This window comes from Scyliorhinus torazame, chromosome 2 (assembly GCF_047496885.1).
Source record: "Scyliorhinus torazame isolate Kashiwa2021f chromosome 2, sScyTor2.1, whole genome shotgun sequence".
In the NCBI taxonomy this organism is placed as follows: domain Eukaryota; kingdom Metazoa; phylum Chordata; class Chondrichthyes; order Carcharhiniformes; family Scyliorhinidae; genus Scyliorhinus; species Scyliorhinus torazame.
In genome coordinates, this window is record NC_092708.1 from 240,726,683 (window position 1) to 240,751,461 (window position 24,779).

The following is a 24,779-nucleotide window of genomic DNA, read 5'->3' on the forward strand; positions in this document are numbered from 1 at the left end:
TTAAAGTTGGATTGCTGCCAAATTCCCGTTATCAAATGTCTTTGAACGATCTTTTCTTTTGGAATATAGATTTGAGTTTTTTTTTTAAAAAAACCAGCTTCCACATTGTTTGAAGTTTTAATTTCCATGCTAATTTTAAACATTTATTTTAAAATATCAAATACAATAACTTATTAAATATATAACTGAACCAATCTTGTGCTGTATCTTGATTTTCTGTAGATGAATTTGTCAGTTCTGTTAAAGGAAACACAGCTAACAAGATATGTTAATTTCTTTAAATTAATAAAGCAACGTTCAGAATAATGACAGTTTTCTTAAGTTGACAGTTCTTGGCAACTTTTTAGCGATACATTGAGGTTTCTTTAGCTGCTTTGATGGCAGCCGTTCTGTTCTGAGTAAGTTCCCTTTTTCGTTTGGAAATTTTTGTCCCAAGTAAACATCTTTCTGGGCAATTTGAGCTTTGTGAAAGCTAGCTTTGTGACTATTAGTACTGAGGTGGTTCAAGACCACCTGTAGGTCTTTGTCATGATCATCTTTATTGATGGAGGTTATCAGAACATCATCTTCATATTGGATAATGGTGGAAGGCCGAACAGGCAGTTGCCGGAGATGATTCTGTAAAGCCATGTGGTAAACAGTTGGGCTATTATGATACTGTTGTTGATTAACTGTAAAAGCAAACCATGGTTGTAGTTGCTTAGCCAGTAGGGCTGACCAGAAGCCATACTGGGTGTGTCTTGTTGGTACGTGTTACATGGTTGACCACGAGGTGGAGATGTATTGTAGTGAACATTGTCTACTTCATTATCATCTCTTGAATCCATCCGTTGTTTTTGATAGCATTTTGCCATCCAGTGTCCTACTCTACCACAGAAAAGACATGGTTTTAATGGAGCAAGGGTACATGTTTGCTCTGGCGCTGGTGGTGAAATTGTAGTTACTGCTGATAGTCCCGTTTTATTTTAGTTACTGCAGTGACTAATCTTCCAGCCACGTCTACGTTAGTCTCAACAACTGCCACTTGATTTATTTAACACAGTCTATAAAAAATGTTCTTTTCAAGGGTCGAAGTACTGATTGATGCGGCTTTAAGACTTTTAATGGGTGAAAAGGATATTTCTTGCCCTAGTCTAGCCGTGGGTTCCGGCTGTCTTCTGGGCCTCCTCCGATTATCTCCGAAGCTTCCCGAAGGTTCCGGACCTCCTCCGATTATCTTTGAAGCTTTCCGTCGTCACCTGGGCCTCCGAAGGTCGTTCAGCACTGCTCCCATCCTGCCGACTACGCCAATGTTGAAATCTTTAATTGAAAGAATCTTAACTCCTGGCTATTTTAGTGTTGTCTGTCCTTAATTGCTGTCTTTAATTCAGTGTGTCTTTCTGTAGTGTCTTTGTGTTGTGTTGTCTTTCTGTTAGTGTAGTCAGTTTTGTCCTCCATAGTCTTTCTGTTAGTTTGTGAGTTGTCTTTTGGGGGTTCTGTCTTTCTGTTTTTGATTCTGTCAGTCTGTTAGTCTACTTTTGACTTTGAGTTTGAGTTTAGCTGAAGATTAGCTCTCTCTCTCTCTCTTCATGTTTCATTGCCAGACTTTGACCTTTTAAAAGTTACTTTCGAGCTGTCTGCCTAAGCAAAAAAGATAATGTCTGTAATTCTCTGAAAGCTTTGAATTGTCTACGAATTGCCTTTTAAATGACTTTCAAATTGTAATCAAGCAACTACAAATAAAACAATTCTTTTTGGCACCTGGGAAGTTTTAACTGAAGTTTCTGCTGAGTCCCAGTATTCGCAAAGTGCTACTGGTAACCGAATAGCAGAAATAATATAAATTCCTTCAACTTTACACAGTCGAATAATATTAGGAATCCAACAACTTGGCATAGTCCAGAAATATTACAAATCGTACAACTTGTCGTATTGCGCCAGGACTTTGATTCATCAACTAAGCTTCCCCCAACTTGGCGTAGTTCGGCAGGTTAGGATCCCTTCAAATTAAAGATTCTCAACAATTGGCGAGCCAGCCAGGAGTTAAGATTCTTTCAATTAAAGATTTCAACATCAGCTTTTAATTGTTTCATGTCTACATGTTATGGAATGTGATATTCTGCTAATCTTTACCAGCAATAGACTGGTTTTAAGGTAGCTTAGCTGTTGTAACAATGGAGACTTCATATTGACAAAGATTGAGTAAAATATCAATGCTCTTACAAACTGCATTGGACTCCTGCCACCTCGTTGCCATGGAACTCAGTCCTTGTCCTTGACAATTAGCACAAGCAGTGTCAAATTGTCTTGCAACTGTGCTGTTTTAATGTCACACTGACTTTGAAAATATGCATTTGCCAGAACAACGGACCTCCGTAAAAGTGAATTATGCTGTATAAATGGGTATTTAAAACTGGGGCTTAATATTTATGCTTAAGCAGCCATCTTTTACGTATACTAGTTGTATTCGAAATACCTGGCTTCTACAACATCTCCCCTTTTTTTAAATGTTTGGATGACCTATGTGAACGTATTTACAAGAATAGGCCAATATTAACATATATACATGCCGTGGATGTGAACATATGTACATGTGAAGACAGCTGTCTAATGCGAGAACACAGAACATAGCAAACAGAACAAATGTTCATAAGTCCAGTCTCTGTGGCGTGCGCCTGATCCTGGTCAACCGCCGGAGAGGTGGTGTTGGGGGCGACAGCGCCTTGATGGGCGGGATTGAAGCCTGACTGGTGGCCTCGTGAGTCGCGGTATCAGGAGGTGGCAAAACAACAGAAGGAAACGGAGAAGAATGTGGTTGCGGGCAGGCAACCTTGCGCAGTGCCCGTCTGTTTCGTCGCACAACAGAACCATCTGCCAGTCGCACAACATACGAGTGGGGGGGCAGGCTGTCAAACAACGACAGCTGGAGCTGACCAGCCTCCACCAGGGATCTTGAACCGAACGGGGATAACACAGGCAAATCGGTGGCATAAGCATCATAGCCCTGTTTTTGCCGGTCTCGGAGTTGTTGCACCTTCTACAGCACCGGGCGGTGATCCAGGTTGGTCACGTGTATGGCTGGAAGTGTCGTTCGCAGGTCCCTGTTCATCAGGAGTTGAGCCGGCGACATGCCAGTGGACAGTGGGACCGCCCTGTATGCAAGCAGCGCAAAGTGAATGTCAGACGCAGAATCCGCGGCCTTGCAGATGAGCTGCTTCACTATGTGCACCCCTTTCTCAACTTTTCCGTTTGACTGCGGATAGTGTGGGCTGGAAGTGACTTGTTTGAACTGATACGACTGGGCAAACAGAGACCATTCATGGCTGGTGAAGCACGGGCCATTGTCACTCATGACAGTGAGTGGGATACCATGCCTGGAGAACGTTTCCTTACAGGCCTTGATGACGGTCCGAGATGTGAGGTCTGAGAGCTTCACGACTTCAGGCTAATTGGAAAAATAATCAATGATTAACACGTAATCATGATCATTTGCATGACGGAGGTCGATGCCAACCTTGGACCACGGAGAGGTTTTGATTTCATGTTGCTGAAGTGTCTCCTTACTCTGCGCTAGCTGGAAGCGTTGACAGGTCGCACAGTTAAGGACCATGTTCGTGATATCCTGGGTGATCCCGGGCCAGTAGACAGCTTGCCTGGCTCTGCGTCTGCACTTTCCACACCCAGGTGGCCCTCATGGATTTGACGGAGCACCAAGCTCTGGAGACTGTGTGGAATTACAATCTGGTCCAGTTTGAGGAGGATGCCATCAACCACCGTCAGGTCGTCCTTTACATTGAAAAATTGAGGGCACTGCCCTTCTTGCCAGCCATTGGCGAGGTGTTGCATAATACGCTGCAAGAAGGGGTCTTTGGCTGCCTCCTCACGGATACGAATCACCTTCTCATCAGATGCCGGGAGGGTGCTAGCACACAGCTGCACCTGTGACTCAACCTGTGACTCAATTTGCCGGATGGCGTTCAGTGGTTCACTAGGCACGGTGATGGAGCGGGACAGTGTATCGGCAATGATGAGCTCCTTGCCAGGCGTGTAGACCAGGTCAAAGTCGTACCTTCTGAGTTTGAGGAGGATGCACTGCAACTGAGGCGTCATGTCATTAAGGTCCTTGTTGATAATGTGGACCAGGGGCCTGTGATCCGTCTTGACTGTGAATGTCGGCAGGCCGTAGACATAGTCGAGAAACTTGAGAATGCCAGTGAGAAGGCCCAGGCATTCCTTCTCAATTTGTGCATATCTTTGTTCGGTGGGCGTCATTGCCCTTGATGCGTAGGCAACCGGTGCCCAGGATGAGGTGTCATGAGGACCGCACTGATGCCATTCTGGCTTGCATCTGTCGAGATTTTCGTTTCTCTGTGTGGGTCGAAAAATGGCAATGCGGGTGCAGTGTTGAGCTTGGCTTTCAGCTCCAACCACTCTGCCTGATGGGCCGCCTTCCACTCGAAGACAGTGGACTTCTTCACTAGGTTTCGTAGGGCCGTGGTGTGTGAGGCTATGTTTGGGATGAACTTGCCCAGAAAATTGACCTTGCCCAGGAAGCGCAATACCGCCTTCTTGCCTTCCGGGACCTTCATGGCTGCGGTGGCCTTGACCTTGTCTGTGTCGGGGCACACGCCCTGCTGAGAGATCTAGTCTCCTAGGAACTTGAATGTCGACATGCCAAAGCAATACTTGGCCCTGTTCAGCTTCAGGCCATTGGCGTGGACACGGCGGAATACCTGCTGGAGATGGGAAACATGCTCCTCAGGGGTCGTGGACCATATGATGACGTCGTCCATGTACACACAAACCCCTTCGATGCCCTCCATCATCTGATCCATGATGCGATGAAATATCTCCGATGCCGAGACGATGCCGAACGGCATACGGTTATAGCAGTACCTGCCAAACCATGTGTTGAAGGTGCAGAGCCTTCTGCTGGACTCATCCAGCTGGATTTGCCAGAATCCATGTGACGCATCTAACTTTGTGAAAAACCTTACATGTGCCATCTCACTGGTGAGTTCCTCCCCCTTCTGGATGGGGTAGTGTTCACGGATTATATTCTGGTTGAGATCCTTGGGATCAATGCATATGCGCAGGTCTCCAGAGTGTTTTTTAACACACACCATCGAGCTGACCCAGTCAGTCGGTTCGATTACCCTGGAAATGATCCCCTGCTGCTGCAGCTCCTTGAGCTGTTCCTTCAGGTGCTCCATCAGCGGAGCCGGGACCCGGCGAGGTGCATGGACCACTGGCTTGGCATTAGGTCGCAGTAGGATCTTGTACCGATATGGCAAAGTGCCCATCCCGTCAAACACATCTGGATACTGAGCGAGGATGTTGTCAATGCCAGCTTGAAGATCCACGTTGGAGGATGTCGTTGAATAGACCCGCTGCACCAGGTTTAGCTTTTTGCAGGCATGCGCGCCCAGTAGGGATGCCCTGTCCGGCTTGACAATTTCAAACCTTAGCCATGCATGGGTGCTCCGGTTGGAGACCAGTAGATGGCAGGACCCTAGTGCCGTGATGGCATTACCGTTATAGTCCAGGAGCTGGCAGGCTACTGGAAGGCCCTTGGGGGGGCTTCTTGATGCGTTTGAAATCTGCCTGTGAGAGAGTTTGGCAGAAGCACCTGTGTCCAGCTTGAACTGGATGGAGCAGTGGTTGACCTGCATCACCGCACGCCATTCGTCCTCCGAATCCACAGCAAGGATGGACTGAATGCGAGATGAGTTAGGTGTGGCATGTTCACGTGTAGTAATGATGCCCACTCGGTAGGCGGACTCCAGGCACTCGCCCGCTGGATTCGTTGTACTGCCAGGATCAGAATCCTGTAATCGTTGTTGCACATTCTGGACGCGCTGTCGTCGGAACTGGGAGCGCTGACCTGCTCAAGGCTGCATAGTGCCCAGGCTTCCCGCAGTTTAAACATCGCCTGCCTCTTGCAGGGCAGTGTCCCTTTAAGTGGGCGTTGCCGCAGTTCGGGCACGTCATGACGTCGGCGTCGTGATGCGGTGTACGTCTTCGAACATGCGCAGTGCGGTCGGCAGACATCTGCACCTGCGCAGTGTGGGTGTCGGCCGCTTCGTTATCCCGTTCGCATCGCGCATGCGTGAGGCTCCGAAAAAACGCGCGAGATGGCCGCTGTCTTCAATGCTGAGGCGCTACATCAGGGAAATGGCCTGCAGCCTCCCTGCCTCATGGGAGGCAAGCTTCTCATTTTCAGCCGATTTGTATTGGGAATACCGTTTTTTTTTTTTTTTAATTTTTTTTTTTCTTGCATGCTCATGCACTGTACATGTTTCAGTCGCGACTGGCAGGGTCATATGCTTGGTTTTGAAGAGCTGCTCTCTCAGAGGATCAGAGTGAACTCCAAACACGATTTGGTCTCTGATCATGGAGTCAGCAATATAACCAAAGTTGCAGGACAGTGCTAGCAGGCGGAGGTTAGTTAAGAAGGCATTAAAAGATTCATCTTTACCTTGAAGACCTTGTTTGAATATGTAGCGCTCGAAGATTTCATTGGTGTCCACTTCACAGTGACTATCGAACTTATCCAGGATGGTCTGAATCTTTGTCTTGTCCTGGCCTTTGGTGAAGTTAAATGAGTTGAAGAGTTCGATTCCTTGATCACCCGCTGTCGAGAGGAGAAGCGCAATTTCTTGCATCAGACGCACCCTTGAGGTCTGAAGCTGCGATGTACAGCAGCAACTTTAGCTTGAATATCCTCCAGTTGGCACTGAGGTTGCCGGAGGTCCTGAGCTGGTGAGGAGCCTGCATCTTCTCCATGGTGCCGGGATACATTCGCTGGTCGTCACGGAACAGACTGAGGTCAGCCACCTTAAATTAGTAGTCTCCTGGTATCATGTCGTGTTAGATACACTGACTGCAACTGGATGCAGCATAGATCAAAAAGATACTCCAGACCTTGAAGTTAGTTCAATCAGGTTTATTGAACTAGTAGCACAGTTAGCACAGTTCTCTGTGAGTTCGACTCTCTGCTAACCTAAGTGTGGTTACTCTGTCTGACTGAACCAGACTAGCTCTTAGCCACGTGGTGGGGGTGTGAGATTGTAACAACACCCTTGACTGACTCTCTAGATGTTCATCAGTAGAAAGAGGCGGAGTGTGAGTGACTCGTGTCTTTTATAGTCAGATTCCACCCCTGAGTGTCCTGCCTGCTTATTGGTCATGTCCTGTTCTCTGTGTCCATTAGCTGCTTGACTGTATATCATTATGTGTGTGTCCGCATATCATGACGGGCATCACTGGCAAGGCCCTAATTGCCTTTGAACTGAGTGACGTGCTGGGCCATTTCACAGAGTCAACCACATTGCTGTGGATTCGGAGTCACAAACAGGCCAGATAGGGTAAGAATGGCAGATTTCCTTTCCTAAAGGACATTGGTGAATCAGATGTTTTTTTCTTTACAACAAATAAAAGTTTCATTCTCTCTATTACTGAGACGAGCTTTATTAATTGAATATAGATTCCACCAGCTGGTGGTGGGATTTGAAACCTTGTCCCCAGAGCATCACCTGGGTTACTGGATTACTAGTCTGGTGACAATACCACTACACCACTATAACCCCATGGACCTTCTGTGGACATACTTGGGGTGGTGACGGAAATGTGGCTGAGAGACCCATCACCTTCCTACCCAATTAAAGTACTTGGAGATGTTTTGAGATAGTCGAGAACAGCTGGCATAGATTCATTAAAAACAAATGATGCTCACCAAATTTAAGACCTTCTGAAGAAATGACGAACTGTGCAGATAAGGAAGATGTAGGACGTGGTTTAATGGGGAAAAAAAGTCCCCTTTTGGGCATGTTCAGCCGGGTGCTTCCCGGCACTTGCAGCGCGGAGAACGACCCCACTATAAAACAGGAGTATTAAGGGCAGCATGGTGGTTAGCACAATTGCTCCACAGCTCCAGGGTCCCAGGTCCGATTCCCGGCTTGGGTCACTGCCTGTGCGGAGTCTGCACGTTCTCCCCGTGTGTGCGTGGGTTTCCTCCGGTGCTCCGGTTTCCTCCCACAGTCCAAAGATGTGCAGGTTCAGTGATGTATATGCTGAATTACCCTTAGGGTCCAAAATTGCCCTTAGTGTTGGGTGGGGTTACTGGGTTATGGGGATAGGGTGAAGAAGTGGGCTTGGGTAGGGTGCTCTTTCAAAGAGCCGGTGCAGACTTGATGGGCCGAATGGCCTCTTCTGCACTGTAAATTCTATGAAGGACTTCTTTTTTGGGCCCTGCTGAGGCCGCACTTAGACTTATTTCTATATAGCGTCCCGCTCTCTCGACTCTCCACTGTGGCTTCCGGATGCCCAAAACCTACCAATTAAGGGGTCCTCGAGCCCCCACCGCACGTCAACTCGTAAGAGCAGGTCAACTCATAAGAGCAGGGCACCACCTGGAATCGGGCAACCAGGCACATGGGCACTTTGCCACTGCCAACCTGGCACCATGGTTGGGCCACCACAAGTGCTCATAGACATAATCAAGTGAGACTAACTACTCACTTGAACATGCAAATTTGGATCCCGCCCATTAAGGGCCCGATCTAAATCACGATGCATCGCGAGATCTCATTGGATCTTGCAAGGCGTAATGAGCGAGATTCAACCGCCTTGTTGCGCCACTGAGTCGGGCGCGCAAGACCAGTAAATCGTGCCGTAGTGTACTTAGATTTATCAGAAGACGTTTTCTAACACCTCTCATAGAAAACCTGCTTTAAAACTTCCCAGAGGAAACAGTTTTTCCCCTATCACTGCGATTCATAATTTAAAAAGCCCTCAGTTTAATCACAATTAATCTCCTCTGGTTCTGAGTAAATAACCCCAGTAACTCATAACTCCGGACAAATGCAGTTTCGACTTGACAAACTATGTTGTATGCCCACTTTGTTTTTCTGCACACAGATTGGCTGGCAGCGGCCCAGCCAGTGCCTGGTACAAATTTACCAGAACCTCTTTATTCATGTAATGATTCCTCTATTAATAAATCCAAAAATGCTTTTTTTGCTGCTTTACCTCTCTGCACTGAATAATGTTGTTTTGTTATAACGAAGTGGCAGCACCGAAACGATGGACCAAACCGTCTCATCCTGTGCTGTAACCGGCCATGATTCCATGTGTGGTCAGAGACAAAATGTCTATTAATTTGCAAAATGTTTTTCTCGCGCTGGATTTTCATTTGTTCCTTTTCTGGGCCTAAGCAAAATGTTAATTGTTCATGCTTGAACATGACCTAATTTTGTCTGCTTTCATGTTTTTCAGTGCCAGTTTAGGATGTAAACCTGTTTACAATTGGGTACTTCTAATAACTATGCCAGTGACGTATATGGTTATTGGCTTAAGAAACTGGCTATTTTGATGGCACAAGATAAAGAAGCCCACAAAATAGGTTTAAAATGAAAATGGCTATATCTGAATTCAAATTCTGTTAACATTCTCACCTAGTTTTGAGTTTCTTAAACATTCAGCAAGTTGTTCATCATTGAAAAGTGTGGTGAATTGGACATGTTTGAAATGCATTTTTCTTTCTTCAGGCCCGATCTGGTTGACTTTAACAAATTGAAACAGTCCAATGCCACGCACAACTTACAGCAGGCTTTTAACATTGCCGAGCAGCAGCTGGGTGTGACCAAACTGCTTGATCCTGAGGGTATGTTTCAGCCAGGTGGTTTCAAGTAATTGTATGTGTACATAGCCACATAAACTTTAGAGATATTAATTATGGATCTAAATAACAGGAATGTGCCTAATGGATTAAAAAGATACGTTTTCCAATCCAATGTTCCCAATGTCAAACATAAACAAGGGGATCCAGATGTAGGGCACCAACATTGCACCCTTATTCTCTGACCTGCATTTCCTCACATAGCAGCACAGACTGCATTGCCGTTCTATGATGTCAACTATAATTTCGGACCTGTGTAGAAGTGATCGACTTTACGAGAATTTGTCATAGTTAAATAATGTTTATTACCAGACTATCCTTTTGACTGGCATGTGACAACATTCAATTGCTATAGGTTAAACCTGTAGCCTGCAACCTTCAGTGTAGATTCTTGCTTGTAGCTGGCTTGCAATTCCTGTTGACTCGATCCCAAGCCAGTGATGTACGAAATTAGACATTAATACTTTCTTTGTTAATAGATTTATTTACAGAATGCAGCATTATACATGTTTGTTTGCTTCCTACCTACTAACCCTGTGTCTCAGCAGTCTTTCTTTATAAGTGCTCTAGGTATTTAATTAAACAGTGCATGTTACCTGTGTATCTTAACAATATAATTAATATACCATTAACAATTCTGTCCTTTGGCATCATTATGGTTGACTTTCTTTTGCCCCTAACCACAACAACAAAATGACTTATTTAATATATTTCAAGGGTATAGTATTTTTGTCAGGCAAATGTTGTTTGACCAAGTTTAGATAAAAATGCGCCTTAGATTTCAAAAATGGTATTGTGCCAGATATTATAAAAATGAATGTTCTCCTTTCCTTGGCAAAGAGCGATGCCTGATTAAGAAAGAATTCTTATTTTGTCCTCCTCACAGACGTATTTACAGAGAATCCGGATGAGAAGTCAATTATTACCTACGTGGTGGCATTTTACCATTACTTCTCTAAGATGAAAGCATTGGCAGTGGAGGGGAAAAGGATTGGGAAGGTTTGTGTTAAATAGAATTGACTCCCCCTCGTCAACTCAACTTTCAAAAGGGGATTGAATATATACTTGTAAAGCAAAAGATTGCAGGGAAGTTGTGAAAGACTTGGGATGTGGGCCGAATTCGATTACTGTTTCAAAGAGCTGACAGAGGAACAGTGGGCAAAATGGTCTCCTTCTGTGCTGCAAGATTCTTTGGTTAATTTTAGTAAGTTTACCATTAGTTGTAATAAATGATAATGTAGCACAGGTTTTGTCCGAATAGTTACAGGCGCAGTTATAAATTGACAATTTTTTCAGAGCTCAAAGACTGATCTCATTCTCTCCCAAAGGTCACCTTGCATTTCTCAAGTGAGGGTGGCAATAAGACAAGTATTCTGAGATCAGGTGTAGTAAAGAAATAATGCAGAGTAAGGCCCCCATCTGCACTAAATCAACAATGTTCACTGGCCCAAGCGATTGTCTCCAAATTGCTCCTGTTCATCCAAATCATTGCAAGGAATGAATAGCTTTGTAAAATTCTGGAATTTTGAAAATATTACTACTTCCTATTAACCACCCCCATTCCGCACGAAGTCACCACTGCACATGGCCAACTTATTGTGGGCTCCAGGCTTGTGAGATTTGTGATTTCCTTTCCAGGTCCAAGGGCGGCTCACTCTTGGTTATGTTGTGTCCTTATTTTGAAAATGTGTCATTTTCTAGGATTAAGAATGAGTGGGTCAGATCATCATCTCACAATCAGCCACTGAACAGCACGCTTTGTTTATCTGGATTAAAATGTTGCTGTTCCGGTATTTCAGAACGGATTAAGAACTTGACGCATCCTACAATGTACTATATCTTTATCCAGGTGTTAGACAATGCAATTGAAACCCAAAAGATGATCGACAAATATGAAGAATTGGCATCAGACTTGCTCACCTGGATTGAGCAAACCATTATTGTCCTCAACAGTCGGAAGTTTGCCAATTCATTGGCTGGAGTGCAACAACAACTGCAGGCCTTCAACACCTACCGTACAGTGGAAAAACCTTCCAAGTAAGCAGCACAAGGAGGGTTGCTGTGTGCTTTAGTGCCTGGTTGTAAATTATTAGATGATTTCTGTTCTCCGACTACCTTTGATGTTTTTAATTCTGCTAATATCCCATGAAATGATTAAGTGCATGTTGTTTGGAAATGACCGGATGCCAGAGGTGATGACCCGATTTAAGCAACCCCAAGATCTGGATAAACAACTCACTCTTAAATCTGGGCAAAACAAGATGTCAGGGGTCATTCAACTGGGTGCCCAGATGGTCAGCTGGACTACTTGGGTTTCCATGAGTGTGAGAATAGCAGATCATCTTGGAAACCTATACAAAATGATCATATCAATTAACTCAATGCCACAAACCTGTAGAGGCATGGACAATGTAGGAAGATATGGTAGGAATGCACTGTTGCTGAGCTGGACCACACTAATAGAGTCTCAACCCAAAATCAAACAGCAAGTGTGGTATAGTTTTGGGTGACGTACTTGTCATCATCAAATTGCTGGCAATCTGTGAAATTTGAGTGTGTGGTTTCCAGTGTGAAGGTAAGGTGAAATATATGAATGTTATGTACGAGTGGTGATTGATAGATATTGACGTTAGTGATGATGGAGTGTGGTGAATTTAGCAGTGTGTGAGTCTACTGGCGCAGTCAGTAGGTTGCGACATTTGAAGACCAATTCACTGATCTTGACCACTCGACCTTTGCAGTACTTTGTCCAAGTCCTTGGGGCTTGACTCCTGGCATTGACATCTGATGCCTCCCATATATGTGTATCTGGCTGGCCTTCTGGTTCCTTGTGGATCTCGGGCATCCCTCCTCCTCTCCACCTCCATCGAGGCCCTCCAGTGCAGCGTCCAAAGATCTTGGAGCTCACACTGTCCTGCAGTTCATTGTTTCCCAGGTCAGAATAATTTCCTACACAACTACCAGCACCTTCTCCAATCACAACGCATCTAACCTATAAGCAGTTGAGGCTAGCTTTAACTGGTGCAGGCTATCCATTGATCCTTCCTGCTCAGGCATCCAGCCAATTTCCCATGTGTGCCTGCCCTCTGAAATCATTGAAATTGAGCAGGCAGCTGAAATTGATGTACTGCCTATATTGCAATCAATGGCCATGGGTTAATTGCGCTTCTCAAACACCATATCTGTGTTTTCTTCGGGATTGCGAAGGGAGCAATCTAATTTGGCCGTTATTTATCCTTTTGTCAACAGAATGGAAAACAAATTCACCAGAATTACACCATTATGTAAATCAGGATACGATTTGGTTTTACAAATAATAAAAATAGTGGGATTGGCCAACAGCAGCTTAGGAGCGAGAACCTTTGTGATTTTCGTTGTGCAGTGGCTGCAAAACCATTCTATCTAGTTCACTTATGTGCTTTAGGAAAGGGAACTCGTCAACTCTATGTCGTAGATTCTTAATGCACTCAGGGTAACTATAAATAAATGCTGCTTTGTCAGTGCCGCCCACGTTTCAAGAACAAATAAGTTTAGAATCCTCAATGTCCAATCAGCTCTAGTCTTCATCCTGGTGTTATTTTTTAAAAATACATTTAGAGTACCCAATTATTTGTTTTCAATTAAGGGGCAATTTAGCGTGGCCAATCCACCTACCCTGCACATTTTTGGCTTGTGGGGGCAAAACCCACGCAAACACGGGGAGAATGTGCAAACTCCACACGGACAGTGAACACCTGGTGTTATTTTAGGGGCAATTTAGAGTGGCCAATCAACCTAACCTGCACATCTTTGGGTTTGTGGGGGTGGGACCCATGCAGACATGGGGAGAATATGCAAACCGCACACAGACGGTGACCTGCGGCCAGGATCGGACCTGGGTCCTCAGTGCCATGAGGTAGCAGTGCTAACCACTGCACCACCGTGCCACCCCTTTCAACCTGGTGTAATAGATATCAATCTCATCTTTGTTGATTAAATTGTTAATGCCAATGTGAGGTAGTTGACAGTGGAACTTTAAATATCTGTTATAATGGAGGGGACCTTCCTCTTGCCCCAGTCAGAAATTGAGCCTCCCCACATGATTACGTTGTTGATTATTTTGCCTTTCACCGCCTGCCTTAGTTCTTTCCAACTGCGCTCCTCTCGATTATTCTTGCAAGCAACAATAGCTGGTATTGTGAAAGCTGATCAATTGTTTTGCCTGCCACCTCATAACTTCCATCACGTAATCATTTGAGACTTCCAGCCAGCCATCGAATCTTCCACTGTTTTCGGGGAGCAAACTAAACATCCTCTCCAACACTATCCCCTGTGGTCCTGTAGCTGCACAGGTGATTACTTGTAACAGTTTGCGCTCACCACCAGCGGTCCTTGCGGCAATGCTAATCTCCATCATGCAGACAAGTTGAAAATCGGCATAACGCCCACCCGTCAGTGCAGAGCTGTGAGACCACAATCTGTGTATGACCAGGTAAAGATTATTAACCAGTTGAACATATAAAAATATTTTTGCTCAGCAATCCAGCATTCTTGGGCTTTTGCAGCACTGGTGTATCTATTTCAAAACAGCACTTTTTCTCCGTGTACGGTTGAAAGGCAAGTCTGGTTCTGTGGAAGATCCAAGATTTAAATTGTAAATGTCTCCACTGCATAAATCTTGAATACTCAATCTTATCGGTGCCTAAAAATAGAGTTGACCAATAACAAATCTTAACCAGCAGAGCTGGACAGCATTGCTTTGGCATCTGCGACATCTCTCTGAAACTGCTTTTCCAAATTGTCGTGGTTCCCTTCTCTGTAGTACTATTAATGCTTAATTTCCAGCAGGCCACACCAGTTTCCTTGATGTTGATTTGTGACTGGTTTTCATGCCACAGTCTTTTTTTTTTGAGTTACATCAAAAATAACTGAAACAGCTGTCCTCCGGCAGGTTCCAGGAGAAGGGTACTCTCGAGGTGCTGCTGTTCTCCATCCAGAGCAGGATGAGAGCAAACAATCAGATAGTGTATACACCACACGAGGGCAAGCTCATCTCGGATATCAACAGGGTAAGCGCTTTCGTCACTCGTCATTTCCATCAATCTATTTGTATATAGTGTCTTTAGCCATTTTAACTGTTGGTTGAATTTAATCCCTGTGCTATTCTCCTGGGTGACGTGACACTGCCAGTTACAGAGGCTCTTTGATACAGCAATACTGGTGAGCAGCTGAGGCTTGGCATTCATTTAAACAGGCATTCAGGGAGCGTTCATAGAAATGAGGAGTTCATCATGTTCATTTCTGTCTATAGTTTGCAGATACATGAATCGATTTCATTCAAAAATTCAGTTTTAGATTCCATAACTTTTGGTGCAATGTTTTTGAAACGTTTTATGGAGAACATACACTGTGCAGAGTGAATTCCCGTTGATTGTCAGTCTGAAATGTTCTTAACTTTTTAATGGTGGACTTTGTACCTTTTCCTCCAATTTTGTTTGATTAGCTCCTGTCGGATGATAGTTTGCATTTCTATGGCATCCTTTCAGATTTCTCAAAGTGCATCTCATGCACTGAAACGTTGTCAGCTACAGTCACCTGTGCTATGTAGCACAGGTTGATATTGATACCGCGTATCATGCACTGGCAGTCCTCTGATACTAGCCCAAGTTATTATTTTATTTGCTCTTGGGATTTGTGTCATTGGTAAGGCCAGCATTTATTGTCCACCCCAATAGTCCTTTTTTTTGAAAACATAAGGTTAAATGCACTTTGTTAATAGGTTTTCTGAGTAACACTGCAGCAGAGTGCAGGCTTGTGAAGTGCTCACAGACACATCACTGGATGACGATCAGGAGAGTGAACTTGGGCCCACTCTCTCTCAAATCCTGCAGTCACCAAAGGCCTACATTGCTTTCCTGAAAGAAGCCATGAAATTGGCCATGAAACTGGAGCGCGCTTGGTACTGTCCTACAAAGCATAGCACATTTGAAGGGTGTTCAGTGAGCCCTTGTTTTATGTTTGTGTAGGCAAAATGCATTGAAAATGGAGTTGATTCAGTCAGAATTCTAAAATGTACTTATTGATCAGATTTTAAAAAGGTTTTTTGGGGGAACAATTCACTTATATACTTTTGTCATGTTGTTCTTGATGTTTATTCCTTTTGTCACGTTATTCTTGATGTTTATTCCATGTTCTCATGGAATCCTGCACTGCCTTCATGAGGAGGCAAGTAAATGACTGGCTTGCAAGGCTTCTTCAGCACTGTCCTGAAGCAGCTTGCATGAAGCTTCTGGTCACATCAGCATGGCTGAGATAATGGACGGGATTCTCTGTCCAGCCGCACTCGTTATCCAGTGCGACGTGCCTCCTCCGACAGCAGGGTCCTCTGTCCCGGCAGCCAATCAATGGGATTTCCCATTGTGGGCACCCTCACGCCATTGGGAAATCTGTGGGCGTGAGTGTGCTGCTAGCGAAATGGAGCATCCCGCCAACGGAGAATCCAGCCCAATGAACTTGGGGGCATAGGATTAAACCATCAATTCCCCTCCTGCTCTGGCTCCAAGGATTACTTTTAAACTGCGTTATCACAACAACATTTTCTTCAGTTCTGTGTGAAGCCAGCACATGAGGACAATGGCAACTTGGTGGAATAATAACTGCAGTGCAGTGGATTCAATCAGTGTGGTTTAAACTAAGCAAAGTTTCTGGCTTTTTTTATCCAAAATAGAAAGGCGGTGTATCACTTCAACATCTGATTATTTCTGACCTTTTTATATCTGGTGATTTTGGATAGGGCTGGGAGAGGCTGGAGAAAGCAGAGCACGAACGTGAGCTGGTCCTCAGAAATGAACTGATCAGACAGGAGAAACTGGAACAACTAGCCCGCCGTTTTGACCGCAAGGCCCTAATGAGGGAGACGTGGTTGTGTGAGAATCAACGGCTGGTCTCGCAGGTAAAGAACCATTTCATTTTATTAAAGGAAACATGATGCACATACAGTAGTTAATGAAACTCTGCAGCATTATTATGAAGGTATTGAAAGATCTTTTCAGTTTGCACAACCATTGAGCGCATACATCCGCGAGAAATTTAAAGCCTGTAATGTCTGACCAACACAAAACTCGAAACGTGGGCGTGAATTTTTCGGATGGCGGGGAAGAGTTGGCAGGGAACACATCCCTGCTGATTTCAGCAGCCCCGATGCCACATTATGCTCTAATGAGCCTTTTTTTTTTTCAATGAAGGGGCAATTTAGCGTGGCCAATCCACCTACCCTGCACATGTTTGGGTTGTGGGGGTGAGACCCACGCAGACACGGGGAGAATGTGCACACTCCACATGGACAGTGACCCAGGATGGGATCGAACCTGGGAACCCCGTGCTAACCACAGCACCACTGTGCCGCCCCTGTTCTAACGAGTCTTGATTGGTGGGACTTTGGCCCCTCACTTGGGAGGAAGCCCCATCTTGGAGACTGTCGGCCAATCAGATTGGCTGGCAGATCTCAAATGCCTTCAGGCACAGCGCTGAGAGAGCACTGCAGGGAGCCACCTTGTATGAAGTCCCAGGAACCGGAGTACAAGGTAAATGGCAGAGGGCAGGGAGGGTCGGGTACACCTGGGGGTTGCAAGGGGGGCGTAGTGTCTTGGGATAGTGGTGGGGGATGAGGGTGGGGTGGTGGGAGGGGAGAGAAGTCAAGAGGTCACCGGGCCTTAAGGGAGGGTGTCCCCTGACAGAAGGGGACTTTGATGAGGACACCTTCCCTCCCCCCTTTCCCATCCAAGTTCCAACTATCTTTCTTTATGCATTTCCCCTGAGCAGTCATCTCTCCCAAAAGTCCAAACATTGAGGCGGGGCGGAAACAGTGAAGGGACTTAATTGGGGTAAGGATCCTGTCCGAGGCCAAGCTTGTCACAGTGTAAAATCACTACCCCGGCTGGGAACCCAGAGGGAATCCCTTTCATGAAATTTCACCACCTCTCCCCCACTTTAAAGCTGCCAAAGGAGAGTAAAGTAAAATTCTGACCATGCTCTGGGGTTTTAAAGGCTGGTGTTAACGATGTAAAATTCCACATAGTTACCAGCCAATAGACCAGTGACTTGCATTTGCACCCTCTCTTAGAATTTTCAAATAAAATTAAGGTACTTGGAAACATGCCTGAGTGGCTGGCAGCGCACCCACACCCATGGGTTTCCCAGCGGCAAGGTGTGGCTTCAATGGGAAATCCCATTGACAAGCGGTGGGAGTAGAGAATCCTGCCACCAGCAAACGGAGCGGTGCTGACAAACACGCTGGTGGGGTACCGGAGAATCCTACCCCTAGTGTTTCCTTTACTATGGTGCAGACATGTTGACATACTTACAATAACTGATTGTATGAAGCCATTGCTAGTTTGCTTTTTGAGTGCAGATGATATTTTCAAAGGGGATTTTTAGGGTTGGTTGTTTGAAGGAACTGTATTATCAATGTTTCCACTTTTTGTTCTAATCACTTCCCAAAATCAACCAGTCCTGCTTCCTCTTACCATGTGCCCGAGGCTGCTGAAATGACAGATATGATGGTGAGCATTCGAAAATGAAATCCGTTTACAGATGAACCGAAATGTGCAGCTATGGTCTGTTCAAAATTGGGAGTGTAGCAGGAATCTCTTGTGGTGATTTCACCAGAAATGAACCATTGAGCTGTGAAGCTTTTTTAAAGTTCAATTTACGATTCTACATACATTCTGTCCCTACCCATCTCACTATAACTCAAAAAGGTGGCAAGAAAGGTTTTTGGAAGGATATGCAGTGAAACTGCCGTGGAGTTTATCAGTGCTATTAAACATGACCCTTATTAATTTGTTGCATTGGCTTGGATATAAATGAATGTCTTTGGTATTGAAGTCTGTTTTGATACAATTATTCAAAGTATGTCAAACTGTCATGTCTTTAACTCTTTGCCCTCACTCAGTGATACGTCACTAAAAAATATTATTTTGTGTAGCAGCAATTCAGGATGGTGAAGGCAAAGTATTAATAAAGTTCTTTGTCAGTTTTACTTGAACAGTGTTTTGCTTCACGTCAGTAGATAGTTTATTAGAATCCATGAATCTGGCTGGCTCTACAGGCACACATTCCTTGCTCAATCTTGTATTGTAACATAAAAGGTTGGATCTTGCTGGGCTGGGGCATCTTGCAGTGTCTGCCGTTAGCCTTCAGCTCAAAATAGTTTTGTGCCATAACTTGTTGGAAGTGCGATCTGATTCTGGGACCAATGGTGGGGTGGGGGGCGCAATCGGGTTCACCGCCTTTCTGGCCATGAACTTGATATACATACTTTTAAATAAATTAACATATTATGAAGGGGCTTGATGCCATAATGTGCATCCGCAATGTTTCTTCATCCATAGCGGCGTGATGTCACGCCGGTGCAAATCACTCCTGGTTTTCAAAAATGAAAACCAGTTGTGATGACCATGCCGTAGGCATGGAGGCGCCCGGTAGCTTCTGGGGAGCTGAGGGACATGCCTGGTCATTGCTCCCTGCCACTGGTAGGAGTGTTACTCTCCATGATGGGGGGGGAGCAGGGAGGGGGGTTGGGGGGGAGCGGGGCTGGTGGGGAGGGAGGGAGGGAGGTTCCCTTTCTGTGTATGTGTCAGGCTCCTCTTATCCGGGATGTGGTGGGGTATGTGTGTGGTTGGAGGAGGTGTCCCCTTCTGTGTGTGGGTGTTTGGGGTTTTCCTCTTATCCACTGGGGGGGGGGGGGGGGGGTGCTGCCATGTCCGTGATGGAGGATGACCCAATGTTTGTGCGGTGGGGGCGGGGGTTCCTCGATATCTGTTAGGGAGTGGGAGGGCTTAAATTTAACTTTGAGTTTGAGGAGCCCTTTGAAATGGTGCCCTGATCTCAGATTCCTGGCGTATTTGAGCCGCGCCCCTCCAGCTGGCTTTATGAGATCCTCACCAGCACATTAAAATTGCACACCGCTTTTCTTGTCTGGTCTAACATTCTGTGCAATTTTGAAGAAACACAATTTTAAACGGAACAGCTCTAACAACAATTGACTACTTGTAGGAATGACTTTGGACAGTTTATGTTGTTTCGTTTCTGAGCATAGTTGATTTACATTGCATTGGAGGTTGTCGTGTCACTAATGAGGTGCTCACTCTGTTAAGTTCGAGGCCTAATGTTCTGGTGAGTTTAATGGGCAAGTAACGCACAAATTCAGCTGGTTTTAAAAATAATGGCAAGGGTGAGGTGCCATTTGTGCAGAGAACAGCAGAGCAGTGTAAATCAAGTAGCAAATGTAGAGATTCGCCTAGCTCTTAATCTCCTGATCTCGTTGGTCAATTTTCTTACTAAGACATATGAGCTTTGTTAAATCACAGTTATTTATCCAGCAAGATCCAGAACATTGCGCGTTTAAAGCACTTCAAAAATAATTGAAGCTCAGGAACTATTTCAGATTCCAAACTCCACTGCACACATTCTAATGCAACTATCTACTGGTGGTTATATTGTCTGGCTACACGGGTTCTGTTCTGGACCTTGGGGTTTGGAGCTGATGATAACATTTGGGTGTTGAACCATGCATCAATCAGCTCTCTCATACCTTCCCACCACAGAATCAGTTCACTCAGACCCTATAGCCAACATAAAGGTGCTTGGTGTTTATTTTTGTTGCATTGCATTGAATGAGCTGCTGAGTGCATTAACAATAGGCGCATTCAAGAAGTAATGTAATGTTACAGGGCAATGTTCTGTTGTGGCCTACATTGTGTTTACTTTACTTTTTGAATTAGTTTCTGATCCATTTACAACTTCTCGTGGCTGTCTCAATGTGCTGGTGTTTCTGGCTTCTGATGCAATGCTCTTGCATGTTACTGTAATAGGAGAACAAAATGTAATGTGTGGATGCTTCTGAATCTTGCCATTCGACTGTCGTGCCAAGCATGTTTACATTGATATTGATTTGGACTGAAAAATGGTAAGGTTGATGTACAAGTTTGCTGTTTCTTGTAGGATTCAGTCATAGAAATGTGACTTGTCACCAAACCGGTCCAGTCTCTTTTGTATTTAGTATTTCATTTATCCAATTTGACCACAGGATAACTTTGGTTATGACTTGCCAGCGGTGGAAGCAGCCATGAAGAAGCATGAGGCAATTGAGGCTGACATTGCTGCTTATGAGGAACGTGTGCAGACCCTTGTGGATGTGTCAAAGGAACTGGAGGCAGAGAATTACCATGATGTTAAACGCATTAATGCCCGAAAGGACAACATTATGCGGCTGTGGGAGTATCTGTTGGAACTGCTTAATGCTCGCCGAGCAAGACTGGAGATGAACTTGGCGCTTCAGAAGATTTTCCAGGAGATGCTTCACATCATTGATTGGATGGATGAAATGAAGGTATGTTTTAAGTGAATAATTTTTGTTTGTATATAAAGTGTTGATGTTCTTTTTACTATTGGAACAAAGTGATTGGTTGGAATTTTCAACCTTGGTCAATGCTACTTTTGAAAAATCGCAACATAACTGTGAGAGCAATTTTACTGCTTGTGTTTGGATTTTTTTCTAGTTTAGACAATTTTTTAGAAATTCAATACAGCAAAGGGACTGCCTTCACCATGAACTCACTGCCTGAAAGGGTGTTTGAGTCACAAACTCACATCACAATTTAGATATTCACTTGGGTTGCTGTAACCCCCCAGGGCTATGGGTCAGGCGCTGGAAAATGGGATTAGTATGTCAGATCTTTGTTGACCAGTGTGGAGACAATAGCCAGAATGGCCTCCTGTCCCGTAAACATTTATGTATCTATGTTAGGCCCAAATTCCTCATGCTCTGCAGCTGAGTACATGGACGAGGAGAATATAGTTACCAATAATGGCCTGTAATTTCCAGGTTGTGAGATACCAGCACTAAGGGGGCATCCCAAAGATGCACCGGGAATCTACCCGGCTCGCAATGCCTCGCAAGATCCAAAGCGATCTCATGAGACGTTGTGATGTGACTCCTGCCCATTGTGGCCAGGATCACTTTTTGGCAAATCTGCATATTAGAGCGAGAGAGCTAGCCTCACTCTAATGTACAGATTCCCAAGGTACCTAAGGCTTTAGGATTCATTCCCTTTGCCTCGGAGATCTCGGGCAAGCGCCGTTCAGCACTGGTCCCCACAAACGGGGACCAGGCGGAATGACACTCATGGGTGTCTCCCAGGGGATCGGAGGCCTCCAGCTGTGTGCCCTTTGGGAAGGATGGTGCCCTTTCACTGCTGATGCCATCTGGGCACCCTGGCAATGCTACCTGGGTGCCAGCCTGGCAATGCTACCTGGGTGCCAGCCTGGCACCACCAAGGTGCCCATGTCGCATCCACGCACAATCGGGCCGGAGGTGCCATGCATGGGTGTTGGGAGAGGTGCGAGGGGAGTTGGTGGGACCTTCCCATAGTACGTTTGGGCTAGGGGGAGGTTGGGGATCAATTCGGGGGCCTCGGAGATCGGGATGCCATTTTTAAATGCCGTCCAGATCTCCTACTACACTGTACAAAATGTGGCTATGTACGGCTGCAGCCGCGCGTTCCCCATTCAGGCCCCTTATACAATGTGAGTCGCATTAAATAGCCATGTGTTTCTCGGCACTGCGAGCACCAGGAAATACGCGGCTAAATGCACTCGTTCTGGGTCTTTGCTCTCATTGGGATAAACGTGTCCCTTATTTTAAGGGCGATCAAACTTACCATCGGACTGCCACCCTGGCCAACCCCTACCGCCCCCCCCCCCCCCCCCCCCCCCCCCCCCCCCCCCCCAGCCCTTTGTCTTGCCCACTTACCTTTCAAACGTATGATGCACGATCAATTAAACACAAAGACGAGGTTGTAACGTAACTGAACGCTTTAATAGACTAGATCTGTTCCCCAGCAGCTTCGGTACAGAGTGAGGGCTGCTGGGACGGCACCGGTTCTTATACCCCGCCTGTCAGGGCGGAGCTACATACCACACAGCCAATGGTAAACTCCTAGGTTTACCCAATGGTCTACAGCCTCTTGGGTACTGCAATACCTGATAATACCACATTCACCCCCTGTTAAAAAAGAGTCCGGCGGGGGTGGTGGCCAGTGGTTAGAATTGCATTTACCATGGTATGATCAGATATGGAGGTACCGTGATACGTCCTTAGTCAGTGTTCATTTACAGTTACAGTTACAGTAAAGCAATCAGTCGGTCAGGTGGTCTGGTCATCCTCCTGGATCATCTGAGCCACTGTGGTGAGTCTGGTGGGGGTCCGGGCGTCTGTGACTCCGGGAGCGTGGCCTCGGCCTCCATGGCAGCTTCGTCACCCCTAGACAGCGCTGGTGGGGCAAACGGTTGACACGAGAGGGGTGCGCCTGTAGGGGGAGTCGGTGGGTGGGAGAGCCTAGGCGGGAGCGGTGGGAGGACTGACCCCCCTGTGAGGTGCTGTGGAGGGAGTGGGGGTGGGGTGGGGGTAATGGTTTGGGTGCGCGTGGGGTTCTGGCGGGCGCCAGGTCCCGGAGGGACTCTTTATCTTGCCGGCCGTCAGGGAACACCACGTCGGCGTACTGGGGGTTAGTGTGCAGCAGGTGGACCCCCTCGACCAACGGGTCCGACTTGTGCGCCCGCACGTGCTTCCGAAGCAGGATGGGTCCGGGTGTCGCTAGCCAGGTTGGGAGCGAGGTCCCGGAGGAGGACTTCCTGGGGAAGACAAGGAGACGTTCATGAGGTGTCTGATTGGTAGTTGTACAGAGCAGCGACCGGATGGCGTGGAGGGCCTCCGGGAGGACTTCTTGCCAGCGGGAAACTGGGAGATTCCTGGACCGTAGGGCCAGTAGAACGGTCTTCCAGACAGTTCCGTTCTCCCTCTCTACCTGCCCGTTTATCCGGGGGTTGTAACTGGTCGTCCTGCTTGAGGCGATGCCCCTGCTGAGCAGGAATTGATGCAGTTCGTCGCTCATAAAGGAGGACCCCCTATCACCGTGTATGTATGTGGGGAAACCGAACAGTGTAAAGATACCCTGGAGGGCCTTGATGACGGTGTTTGCGGTCATGTCGGGGCAGGGGATGGTGAATGGGAAATGGGAGTACTCGTTAATCACGTTCAGGAAATACGTGTTGCGGTCGGTGGAGGGGAGGGGGCCTTTGAAGTCCATGCTGAGGCGTTCAAAGGGACGGGAAACCTTTATCAGGTGCACCCTCTCTGGCCGGTAGAAGTGCGGTTTGCACCAAGCGCAGATTTGGCAGTCCCTGGTGACTGTCCTGACCACCTCAATGGAGTAGGGCAGGTTGCGGGTCTTAATGAAGTGAAAAAAACGAGTGACCCCCAGGTGGCAGAGATCCTCGTGGGGGGCTCGGAGGCGGTTCACTTGTGCGGTGGCACACGTGCCGCGGGACAGGGCATCGGGAGGCTCGTTTAGCTTCCCAGGACGGCACAAGATCTCGTAGTTCTAGGTGGAGAGTCCTATCCTCCACCGTAAGATCTTGTCGTTCTTTATCTTGCCCCGCTGTGCATTATCAAACATGGAACGCCACCGACCGTTGGTCCGTGAGGAGAGTGAATCTCCTGCCGGCCAGGTAATGCTGCCAATGTAGCACAGCTTCTACTATGGCTTGTGCCTCTTTTTCGACCGAGGAATGGCGAATTTCTGAAGCATGGAGGGTACGGGAGAAGAAGGCCACGGGTCTGCCCGCCTGGTTGAGGGTGGCGGCCAGAGCTACGTCGGACGCATCGCTCTCGACCTGGAAGAGGAGGGACTCGTCGATGGTGCGCATCGTGGCCTTTGCAATGTCTGCTTTGATGCGGCAGAAGGCCTGGCGGGCCTCCGTCGCCAGGGGGAAGGTTGTGGACTGGATTAGGGGTTGGGCTTTGTCTGCGTAGTTGGGGACCCACTGTGCGTGATAGCTGAAAAACCCAAGGCAGCGCTTCAGGGCCTTGGGGCAGTGAGGGAGGGTGAATTCCATCAGGGAGCGCATGTGTTCAGGGTCGGGGCCGATAACTCCATTTCGCACTACGTAGCCGAGGATGGCTAGGCGGTCGGTGCTAAATACGCATTTATCCTTGTACGTTAAGTTTTTTAAAAAAATATATATTTTATTCAAGTTTTTTGGCCAAACATAACAATACGTAGTGTTTCTTTTACACAAC

General features: G+C 46.4%; 1 protein-coding gene across 6 annotated transcripts in view; it reads left to right on the forward strand.

The window, feature by feature from the left end:
- The window catches only part of LOC140396798 (spectrin beta chain, non-erythrocytic 1-like), a 320,773-nt gene that overhangs the window by 122,792 nt on the left and 173,202 nt on the right, over positions 1 to 24,779 (forward strand). For all 6 annotated transcript variants that reach the window (XM_072485544.1, XM_072485534.1, XM_072485570.1 and 3 more), the window contains 6 exons: positions 9,528 to 9,643; positions 10,545 to 10,657; positions 11,508 to 11,695; positions 14,589 to 14,706; positions 16,431 to 16,589; positions 20,727 to 21,029. In XM_072485544.1, coding sequence (XP_072341645.1) covers positions 9,528 to 9,643; positions 10,545 to 10,657; positions 11,508 to 11,695; positions 14,589 to 14,706; positions 16,431 to 16,589; positions 20,727 to 21,029 — 997 coding nt within the window. The remainder of the gene's footprint in view (positions 1 to 9,527; positions 9,644 to 10,544; positions 10,658 to 11,507; positions 11,696 to 14,588; positions 14,707 to 16,430; positions 16,590 to 20,726; positions 21,030 to 24,779) is intronic.